The 11947-nt window shown below is 40.5% G+C and overlaps 1 protein-coding gene across 2 annotated transcripts in view; it reads left to right on the top strand.

Moving 5' to 3' along the window:
* Positions 1-272: 272 nt before the first annotated feature.
* Positions 273-11947, top strand: part of TMX4 (thioredoxin related transmembrane protein 4) — a 45166-nt gene continuing 33491 nt past the window's right edge. Inside the window, exon 1 of one of the 2 annotated variants that reach the window (XM_053200238.1) lies at positions 273-642. In XM_053200238.1, the coding sequence (XP_053056213.1) occupies positions 470-642 (173 nt within the window). In that variant the 5' untranslated portion in view covers positions 273-469. The remainder of the gene's footprint in view (positions 643-11947) is intronic. The other variant, XM_027069594.2, reaches the window with a different exon arrangement.

The raw sequence follows: 11947 nt of genomic DNA, 5'->3' as shown, positions 1-11947 counted from the left end.
CAGTCCATTCTTGTTATTCTCGCTGCCACTGAATAGGGGGTGAATTTTTTAATTACTGGCCGCGATTCTCTTTAGAAAACCCCACGCGCGCCAACCTCAGTACTGGAGCCTGGGTGCATGAGGCGCCTGTTCTAACTTAGGCAACATTGGGTCATCTGTTTATTTTCGGGGGGAAGGGGGGAGTGGTGTCAGAAAGAAAGGGCGGCCGTTGCCCAGGCAACCGACACCCCGGGCAACGGCAAGGGGAGGCGGGAGGGGGCGTGGCCTCGGCGGGACCAGGCGGATAAGAGGCGGCGCTGACTGCCCGCCTTCTAAGCTGGGACTGTTCTTGCGGCGGGGCGGAGGCGGGGCGGCCCGGCACCACCTCCGACTACCTGGAAAGGCCCGGGCTTGCGAGCTAGCGAGGCTCCGGGCCCATCGCTTCCTCTCGCCACGTACCCTGCCGAGGAGGCTCGCTCCACGCGCCAACATGGCGGGCGGGCGCTGGGGCCCGCTGCTGACGGCGCTCCTGGCCGCCCGGGTCGCGGTGGCGGAGGAGGCCGGCCCCGCGCAGGCCGCGCTGCCGGAGGAGCGGAGCTGGGTGCGGCCCATGACCGCCTCCAACTGGACGCTGGTGATGGAGGGCGAGTGGATGCTGAAATTGTGAGTGTGCCCGCACGTCCCGCACGCCACACTGCCCCCTGGGCCCCGCCCTCCCAGAGCCGCGCGGGCCGCTGTGGAGGCCGCACCGCCCGCTGGGCTCCGCCACTGCTCGCCCCGCGGCCCGCTGCGCGGGGGCCGGCTGCTCACGCTGCGCATGCGCGCCAGGCCCTCCGCGGTGACAGCTGCGGGTGCGGAGCATCCCGCCTCTCTCCGCACCCGCCGCCCCCTTCGCCTGCTAAGCCCCCTGCCTTTGGTGGTGGGGGCGGGGGCAAGAGTTGAGGGATGGGGTGGGCAGCGTGCCAAGGGGAGTCGGGGGAAATGGAGGAAATCTGTGAGAAAATCGCGTGCTTTTGGTACAGGTGTGTACGAAGAGAAAAGGGCTGCCATTCAGTGAAATTAACGCGCAGTACAAATACGTAGCACGGGCTACGCAGGGTATTTGTTGAATGGATAATTACAGACCGTGAAGGGCACACGAGCTAGTGCAAAGTATTTTGGTTTTCATTTTGAATTCTCCGAGATGTCATTGTGAAAAATAAAACAGGAAGATGGGGTGTTTTTGAAGTTTTAGAACAAGATTTCAAATAAATATTGATATTCCTTATTTTTAGAGGTAGAGATTTCTGAGTAGATAATTGTGCTACTGTAATAAAGAAAGGGACATTAGTACATCGCCTCTTTTGAACAATAGAAGGTAAACTGTGGATAGTGTCTTTGCTTGAAGGAGATGGGAAAATACAGTTTTGAGTTAGGAACAGGCACATGGCTTAAAATTAACTTCTAGGAAGAAAGTGATCCTTTGGAAGAAGCCTTGAAGGAGACCATGGGAGGATGTTTGAACAGGCTTCCGAGACCATCACGGTGGGCTTGTGGGGAATATGAAGAACATCTGGAGAAATGATACCTTATCTCCTTAGACTGTAGTTTCAGATCATGTACATACTTGATCACTACTGTTTGGCCATTAATCTTACCTTGAGGACCCAGACACACAGAATTGGATCTTTCCTTTATTCGTCCAAGACCACATTTTGGTTTTCTCAATTTCGGTTGCAAATAGATGCGTATGGAGAGAAAACCTCAGCGTGAGATTAGGGCCCAAAGTTACAAGTCTCTTAGCAGGTTACGCTGTTCAGAGAACATAGTACACATTACCCCTTCAAACATGCATTTACCTTTTGTCCACAAAGAAGGTGATAGACCTGAAAGTAAAATACCTTTGGTGTCATAATGAACCAATGAAATGATTAAAGAAATATGTAGTCATGAAGCACTTATTAAACTACTTAATGAATTTAGTATGAGGAGGATGAAGATGAAGAGGTCATTTTCCATTTAAGAGAGAAGCTTTTCACCTAAGTGGAGCTTTATTCAAGACTGGCATGTTTGTAATAATTGTAAGATTTTAGACTGCATTTTGTCAGCTAGTACTACAAAGAGTTCTTTTTGAAAGTAGGTGCTTATACGGTGGAGCTTTCTAGATGCCAGTTTTCTGATTAAAACTGAGTTTGTGTATGTACATGATTAAGGTCAAAACAGAAAGGCCTCAACTCCTTTATAGCTCCTTTTTGGAATAACCATCTCTCTATTTTTTTTTTTTTCTTAGTAAAAGAACTAAACAAGCTAAAGCTCAGGTGAGTGTAAGCCATGTGAAGCTTGTAAACGTGCAACAGCCAACAACTCGTATGTTTGGCTACGTCGACTGTCAAATTAAACTTTTCATAAATGTTCAAGCCCAGACATAGTAACCAATTGCTCTAAACTTGCCATGTGTCCATCGCATGGAATATGTTGGGCTGTGATGAAAGATGGGACTTAGAACCCAGAAGTAAGCTGTATTGTGCTTGAGATCATTTTATTTTATTTTTTTTTAATTAAAAAAAAATTTTTTTTTCAACGTTTATTTATTTTTGGGACAGAGAGAGACAGAGCATGAACGGGGGAAGGGCAGAGAGAGAGGGAGACACAGAATCGGAAACAGGCTCCAGGCTCTGAGCCATCAGCCCAGAGAGCCTGACGCGGGGCTCGAACTCACGGACCGCGAGATCGTGACCTGGCTGAAGTCCGACGCTTAACCGACTGCGCCACCCAGGCGCCCCCTGAGATCATTTTAGAAGTTCCCTTTTCATTGGGTACACTTCAGAATAAGTCACTATGAAGGGAGGCTCTAAAGGAAAGAAGATTTAAACCATTGTATACAACTTTTTTCTACATAACAGAACCTAAGTCCTGAAGAAATATTGTTGCTCTTATCTGTTTGTGATACCCCCTTTCCTCCCTTTCACAAAATTGAACACTTAAAAAAATATAAAATTCATTATATTCTCAACCACTACAGGCCTACCATAAATTTCTAAGAATTCACTCAAATAGCCTTATCAGAATCTTTTTGCTGATGTATAGAACAGAGAAAAGCCAAATGTGTTAATACTAGCTACCGTTTCAACACTTTTTTCAAGTAAACAGATCATAATAAATGGAGATTGTGAGGGGTCTACAGATGATGCATTTAACTTTTCTAAAGAAGCAATTAGGAGACTTTCTGATAGTATGAAAAATTTGACATTACTGTGAATGACATTTATTTGTTCATTTGCTTATATCCTACTTCTCTTCTGGGATTTTTTTCTCTCATATCCCACTTCATACAAAGCTCCTATAATACAATTTTTGGTTATATTGGTGTTGATAATTTTAGTTGTTTTTAAGGACCTAGCAGTGTTTTCTGCTCCTGTTATGAAATTTAATTTGTTATATTTTATTTGTTTTAAAAACAGTCAATTTTTTTGGAAACTTGCAATTGAATTTTCAGTGTTTAAAAAGCACTTCTCTGTTCAGGGGAAATATCAGTTAAAATATATATTTGTAGTAATTCACCATTTCAATTCTGAAACCTTTTTTTAAAAAAATCTGAAAAATTATCCCATTATTATTTGCATTTTCTTTAATGCTTTTTGTATATTCAGTTTTTCTCTTCTTGTTTGCTTTCATATATTGTTTTATAATTTTAATCCCTATTTCTGCCATGTCTCTATGATTGGCTTGTTGTACTTTTCTCATCCTAACCTCTGATGAAAAATTTGCCCTTTCTCAGGATTAGGAAAGAGTATATATAATCCTTAGAATACCTTCTGAAGTTTTCTTTTTTTCTATTTCCATTGTTTCATACTATCCTTTATTCAGTTACTTTGCAACCTTTTACTATTTTAAACTTTTTTGGTTCCCATTGTATCAGTTCTTGAGAATACCGCTTTTGTTCTTTTGACACACAAAAATGTACATTCTATATATTTTTCTGGTGTTTCCCCCCCACCCCAAAGAAATAAGTAGATATCCAAGTAGCTTAATTTTGATCTGCCTTCTTTAAAAAAATATTTATTTTATTTTATTATGTATATAGTGAGAGCACAAGCAGGGAAGAGGGGCATAGGGAGAGAAAGAGAGAATCTTTTTTTTTTTTTTTAAATGTTTACTTATTTTTGGGAGAGAGACAGAGTGTGAGCAGGAGAGGGACAGAGAGAGAGCGAGATACAGAATCCAAAGCAGGCTCCAGGCTCTGAGCTGTCAGCACAGAGGCCAGTGTGGGGCTTGAACTCACTATCCATGAGATCATGACCTGAGCGGAGGTTGGGACACTTAACCGACTGAGCCACCCAGGCACCCCAAGAAAGAGAGAATCTTAACTGGGCTCCACACTCAGCATGGAGCCCAACTCGGGGCTCGATTCCATGACCCTGGGATCATGCATGACCTGAGCTGAAATCAAGTCAGACACTCAACCAACTGAGGCACCCAAGGGGCCCTGACCTGCCTACTTTTAAACTGATATTCAGAAGAACAGTATATCTTTGGGTTAATTTACCTCTGTAAAGCTTATAGATCTTTATAAAATACTACCTTTTCTGACTTGATTCTAATTTAAATTAGTCACTGTGATGGAGGGAAGCCTCATTTATATCCATAGAACCTCTAGGTTTTAGTACTTTTTTTCCAAAATCCTTCTTATTCCCGAAGAGAATGCCTTCAAGCAGCATCACCTTAGCTTGTCAGATAGTCATAATTTTTTGAAGTTTAATAGAGTATAGTGATGTGTGGATTGAATGTTTAAGAGATAGTCATTAAATGCTTGTTATGTTTCAGGTTTAGACTTGGGGGTCTTGGAAGATGAAAATGAATGAACGACATTCTTTGATTTCAAGGGACTGTCAATCTACTGTGCTCTGAAGGAAATAAATAGCAGATACAGCATTCATTTATTTAGCAAATGTTTCCTGAATGCTTCTTCTCTGTCAGGCATTCAGCAGTGGTTCTCATCAGGGCATTGTTGGCATCTTGGGTTGGACAGTTCTTTTGATATGTGGGGATGGCCTGCCTGTTGCAGAACCGTTAGCATCACTGCCTCTACCCATCACATTCTAGTGTTCATGTGACATCAAAAAAATTTTAATCATCTCCATTCCCTATGCACATTCCCAAATGTCTCTGATTGAAAACCACTGCCCTGGGTACTGTTATGGGTATTTAAAAACACGAAAAAGAATAGCTCATAAGTGAACATAGAGGTATTTAATTTCAGATTGTTTCCACAAAGGGTTATCCACATTATCACCTCTATGATCATCATCATCTCAGTCACAGTAAACAGTTACATTGCTTCCATTTCATGTCCTGAATGCTGTCTTATTTAATCATCCCAGCAATCTGGTGCAGAGTTAGCATTGTCATTAACTAGGGGAGATGAAACTTGAAAAGGTTAAAGCTTTGGCCAAGGCCAGATCCTTAGGAAGTGATTGGCAAGGCCAGAACTAGAACGCAGGCCTGAGCTTTGCAGTTCCTGCTGCAAACCTAGGAGAATAGCGGGGACCTAGGGGAGGAAGGTACAAAGCCTGGCCGGTTCATGCTTAGGCTGTCAGCTGGCCAGCACCATGAAGGGTGCACCATTAAGGGAGGCCTTTTCCCTGTGGGATTCAATGACCCACCCATGGTTTTATCGTCTCTAGATTCTCCAGATGAGGAGCATTATTGCTATATGCTCATTCCTGACACTCTTCACCACCCAAACAGGTGCTCTGCCTTTTCTGCACCCCAACCACCCAGGAAAATTCTCACTTTGCCTTGTTTGTACCTAGCCTGGCCCTTATCACAACTCATAATTATATATTAATTTATATGCTTCTCTGACTCTTCCTCTAGACAATAAACTTTTCAGTAGAGAAAGAAATTTTTTCTTTTTCCTGTTTATCTCCAGAGCCTTAATAACTATCACATTCAATAAATACTTTAAGTAAACGAATAATAGACTAGTTGTTCCTTTAATCAAGAGCTTCCTCAAGTGTATCACTGAGGTAACACCTCTATATATTGTCTTAGATACTAAGGAGAGTCACTATCATCTCCCATTTGTTCATTAATGTATTAAATATTTACTGTGGTCCAGGACCTGCCAGGCTCTGTTCTGGCTCAGTATAAGCAATATACCAGTCCCTGCCTTCATTGAGTGTTTGTCTTTTTTTTTCCTCTTAATTTTTTTTTTTTAACATTTATTCATTTTTGAGAGACAGAGCGTGAGTGGGGAGAGAGAGAGAGGGAGGGAGACACAGAATCTGAAGCAAGCTCCAGGCTCTGAACCGTCAGCACAGAGCCTGACACGGAGCTTGAACTAAAGAACCTTGAGATCATGACCTGAGACGAAGTCAAATGCTTAACTCACTGAGCCACCCAGGAGCCCCCATGGAGTGAATTCTGTTTTCTCTAGCACATAACATGATTTTTGTGGAGTTATCCATTTTTATTTTTTCTCTACATTTTATGATAAAATGCCCTAGAAATGATCTTCTAAAGAAATCGAATTAAGTATAAGCCTTCCAACTCTTGGATTATTATGAGTTTTCCCATGTTTTCCAGATATAAGAATGATACTTGATGTAGTTAAGTCATCAGCTAAGACATTTTGATTTAGTTTCATGTATTAAGGCATAGAAAAATGACCCTAGTTTACCTCTTTCATCTTCATGGTCACATATTCTTTTGAGCATTTTGGGCAAAATAAGTTCTAAGTGAAAATCGACTGTATCAGTCATTGTCTATCTCATCTCTGCATGGATGAGAAAAGAGAATGTACGGGGACACACTGGTGAAATTTAGGCCAAAACAGAAGAAGAAAAATTGCACATTATTGGGAGAATAAAAATGTAGTGTTAGTAAAATTTTATTTCTAGGAAATGTATTTAAGTTAACTCCTTTCTCTGATGTGTTTCATGTACTTAATGAAATCTCACACCAAATTCAGTTGGTTCATGAAATCAAAGTAATCAAAGGCCTTCAACTACCTTACATATAACAGAAACTAAGTATAATTTATGCATGAATTGCATAACATGGATGACAAAAACATGCTTTAGAATTTTGTTTCCCAAAGTGGTTAAAAACCTTGGATTATTATTCAAGTCTGTGTTTTAGCCGTATGGCATTTTAACTGTGTTTATGAAGCTTGCTAATTTTATATACCCCTGGCACCTGGGAAAAGCTTAAATAGATAAGATACTGTCATATAGTTTTCATGACTGTAAAGGTTCTAATTCCTTTTGGAGGCTCTTAAAGAAGGATTAATTTGAATGTAAAAGACAGTTATGGCAGGTCAACCCTTTTATAGTTCTTAGAAGATTGACATTATGAACTAGTTTTAAATAATATAAATAAAGATCGTGATCAGTCCTTTCTGATGATTTTCATCATGCGTATGTACAGAAAGATTACATTTATATACGTGTACTTACACAGACACAGAGAGTGCATTAGCACATGAAAGTCATGACTTTTCTTCTTTGTATTCGTTTGGTCCCTGAAGAACCTTCTTGTAGTAGGTTCTAAATTACCATCTAAATCATCGTCCTTCAGATACAAAAGAATACGAATAATTTGAAAAGCTGAAACAACAGTGGGCCAATTCCCACACCAGAGACTCAGAGCTGCCTTATTTCTACCACCAAAGAATGCACTAAGTTAATGAATGATGTTGGTGCACTCCAACACAAATAGCTCTGATTAAATCTCAGAAATAGTGGCATTCATAGTCCCTCAGTCTCCAGTGGGTAGCAGCTACATAAAAAATGGAATATCAAAAATAACCTCAGTGGCATTTTTATATTTAGGGATCAATGTTACCCAAATCCCACTTTATATAATAGCCTGTCTAGAGACTAGGGACTGGTATGTAAAAAAAAAAAAAAAAAAAAAAAAAAAGATGGCGGGGAGCCTGGGTGGCTCAGTTGGTTGAGCATCTGACTTCTTGATTTTGGCTCAGGTCATGATCTCATGGATATGAGAACAAGCCCCAGTCAGGCTTTGTGCTAGGCATGGAGGCTCCTTGAGATTCTTTCTCCCTCTTCCCCTGAAGCACCCCCCCCCCCCCGCCTCAAAAAACAAAACAAAAACTAAATGCTCCATCTGGGTTCTTACTCTGTGTGGTCTTAGGTGACCTTAAGCTAGGTCCTTTAAATCTGCATTGTCTGTTTGACAGTGAGGTTGTAAGGTTCAGATGAGCTAATGTATCATAAAAGTGTCTTGGAAACCAAACAGTGTATTAGAAATGTAATTGGTATTAATAATTGTTCTTAACATGTACCTGTTTTATATAAGTCATCTAATCTCCCAACAACCTTCTAAGGTAGCTGGTGTTATTACCCATTTTGCAGTTGAGGAAGCTGAGGCATGGAGTGAGTATTAAGCTGCCTGCCCAAAGTCACATGGTTAATTTGTGGTTGGTCTTGCTGAATCCTCTGGCGGTACTCTTATCTAATACACAGAAATGCCTGTCAAAGTATACGTAATAATAAAATGTCCTCTTTTTTTCCTAAAGTTTACCAACTGCTTGTCCCAGTAACATCTGCCATATGATGGGTTTTTTCTAAATTTATTTATTTTTGAGAGAGAGAGAGAGAGAGGGAAAGAGAGAGCGAGAGCTTGTGCACAAAAGCAGGGGAGGAGCAGAGGGAGCAGGAAACACAGAATCTGAAGCAGGCTCCAGGCTCCAAGCTGTTAGTACAGAGCCCGACGTGGGGCTAGAACTCAAGAACTACAAGATCTGAGCTGAAGTTGGACACTTACCTAAGCCACCCAGGCACCCCTGAATGTTTTTCAAATATGTAGAAAATGACTTTTCTCAAATAAAGACTATATATGTTTTTTTAATTTTTTCATTTATTTATTCAGCAAATATTTATTGAGCACTTACTGCACCAGGTATATACAATGCCCTGGAAATGTAGAGATTCACATGTTTAAAATCAGCTATGTTCAAAGATGTCAGTGGATTGTTCTTGGATCATGTCTTCTGGTCCACATGTATCTCTGGGATCTCAGGGACTAGACAGTGAGATGTAATGAGAAGATTAATGACCTTTTAGAATCATCTTGGAATTGGCTATTCTACCCCTCTAGAGAAGTATGAACAATCCTTAGAGAGGGTGAAAAATTGTGCTTAAGTCTGGTTGCATCTAGGGGCCTGGCTGGACAGAGAAATGCATGCCTTGCTTTGGACAGCCCTTTCTCTTGCTGGGCTGGGCCTAATCTCAATACTTGTCTTGAAGTAAATGCAACCCATCATGTTGACTTTTAACCCCTTGTAGCCTCCTCATAATGTGAAAGATCAAAATATTGCCCACTTTCAGTTTGTTACTGTTTTTCAGGAAAGTTGGTTTGTATGCATCATTGCATTGAGTATTGCATGGCATTTACAGGCATGCTTCCGCCCAGATTGAGATAAAAGGGTTTGTAAATGATGACCTAACAGCACCTTTGTGCCTAAATCTTATTACAGAATTTGATCATTTAACACTTTTTCCCCTTTATTTCCTTTCCTAAGACATTTTTTCTCTGTGTGTGCATGTGTGTTTGTCTTATTCTTTTTTTTTTTTTTAATGTTTATTTATTTTTGAGAGAGAGAGACAGAGGTGGGTAGACAGGGGCAGAGAGACAGGGAGACACAGAATCCCAAGCAGGCTCCAGGCTTTGAGCTGTCAGCACAGAGCTTGACGCGGGCCTCGAACTCACGATCTGTGAGATCATGACCTGAGCCAAAGTCAGACGCTTAACCGACTGAGCCACCCAGGTGTTCCTGTCTCATTCTTTGGGAGACATTCTTTCCTACCTCTCTTTCTCCCCCACCACTTTCTTCTCCTAACATAAAAATAATAGATGCCTTGTTTTGTAAAAATAGTTCGGGAATGGAATAAAATGGAAAATAAATCAGGGGTAAGAATCAACATTTTCACAATGCTGAGCCTGCCCATCCAGAACTTGGCATATCTTTTCATTTAATCAAGTCTTTTAAAAAATATATTTAATCATTATGTTGTACCTGAAACTAATGTAATGTTATATGTCAGTTATACTTCAATAAGACGACAAAAACTATTAGGAAAATTTAAAAAATACACAAAAATAGGGGTAGTACAATGAACCCTCATCATCCATCATCCAGATTTATCAGTTGTATCAATATACAGCCAATCTTGGTTCGTCTATATCTCCTGCCCTCTACCCCTTGGTGGAATAATTTACCTACTCTAATATTCACCCATTGTATGTAAACAATCAGTGATATCAAGTCTTTTAAAAATACCTATTGCATTTATCCACTCAGTATTTTGACTTGAGTTGAGGATTTTTAAAGTATAATTTAAACAGATTTAAGCAGATTTTTAAAAAAATTTTAATGTTTATTTATTTTTGAGAGAGAGACAGAGACAGAGAACGAGCAGGGAAGGGGCAGAGAGAGAGAGAGACATAGAATTTGAAGTGGGCTCCAGGCTTCAAGCTGACAGCACAGAGCCTGACATGGGGCTCAATGTCACAAACTGTGAGATCATGACCTGAGCCAAAGTTGGATGCTTAACCAACTGAGCCACCCAGGCACCCCATTTAAGCAGATTTTTAAAATATGCCTAGTTGGTGGCATCCCAAAATATTCAGTGTCCAGTGATTTTTTTGTGAGCATTGTGAGCATTGTGTCCTATTTTGTGAGCATTGATTAATTTTATTTACTGCTTTTTCCGTCTGGGTATTATTCAGCAAAACAAAATATCTCTCCATTTGTACTAATGTATTTTTGTGACATTATTCTGTAAATATTTTCCTTTTACTTGTGTCCTATGTTAGTACTTTAAAATGGATTTCCAGCACATGTTACTGTTTGTTAACAATAATTTATAATAAGCATAGCTCGACCAACTCTTAAAATCTTCATAAGGCATATTTGATCTCAATCTCTTCTTATTTCAAATTTTATCTTCCTTTCTGTATTAGTTTCCTTGGACAACTGTAAATTACTACAAACTTAGTGGCTTAAAACAATGGAAATTTACTCTCTCACAATTCTGGAGACCCAAATTCTAAAATCAAAATGTTGGCAAGGTGGCTTCCTCTGGAGGCGCTGTGAGACTGTCTGTTCCATGCCTCTCCTAGCTTCTTGTAGCCAGCGTGGCTTCCCTTGGCCTGTAGCTGCAAAACACCCATCTCTGACTATGTTTTCACATGGCCTTCCTTCTTCTCTGTGTCACACTTCCTTCTTCTTTCTCTTTTGAGAACCTATCCTAAATCCAGGATAATCACACCCCAAGATCCTTAATTTAATTATATGTATAATGACCCTTATTCCAAATAAGATCATATGCATAGGTATGGGGGCTTAGGAGTTGGATATATCTTTTTAAGAGACACTGTTAAATCCACTATATTTCTAAACAGGAACCTTTTCTGGATTCCTATTTTAACATCTGCATATAAAATCTTGGCTGTGTTAGAGCTTTATGACCTATTTATGATGTTTTCTAGGATCATAGGAACAAAGCGAGGCCCTTAACATATTGCCAGGATGACAGCCTAACCTTCCAGTTTGCTTCCTTCCATCTTATCCTTCCCTGATCCATTATCCAAAGAGCTGCCAGGTGACTTTTCCAAAAATGTAAATCTGGTTATGATTCTCACTTTTTTAGAGTATAGGTAATGGAGCTTTGAATAAAGTCCTAACTCCTCATACAACATTTTTAAAGGCTGTGAATGATGCCTTCGTCCTGTCCTGTCAGTACTCTGATCCTTCACACTTAACTGTTCTCTCTGCTTAGATTAGAACATTCCCTGAGCCCTCTCTGCCCGTTAATCTTACTTTAGATCTTAGCATGGATGCTCCTTTCTCTGTGGGTCCTCTGAGATCACCCAGCTCCTGAGTGTCCCATAGCATCCACATTGAGTCATGGCATTTGCCACTTGGAATGTCATTACGCCTATGTTTACCTCTTTTCATCTG

This window comes from Acinonyx jubatus, chromosome A3, assembly GCF_027475565.1.
Source record: "Acinonyx jubatus isolate Ajub_Pintada_27869175 chromosome A3, VMU_Ajub_asm_v1.0, whole genome shotgun sequence".
Classification (NCBI taxonomy): domain Eukaryota; kingdom Metazoa; phylum Chordata; class Mammalia; order Carnivora; family Felidae; genus Acinonyx; species Acinonyx jubatus.
Note: the sequence above shows the minus strand (reverse complement) of the source record. Positions and strands in the feature narration are given on the sequence as shown.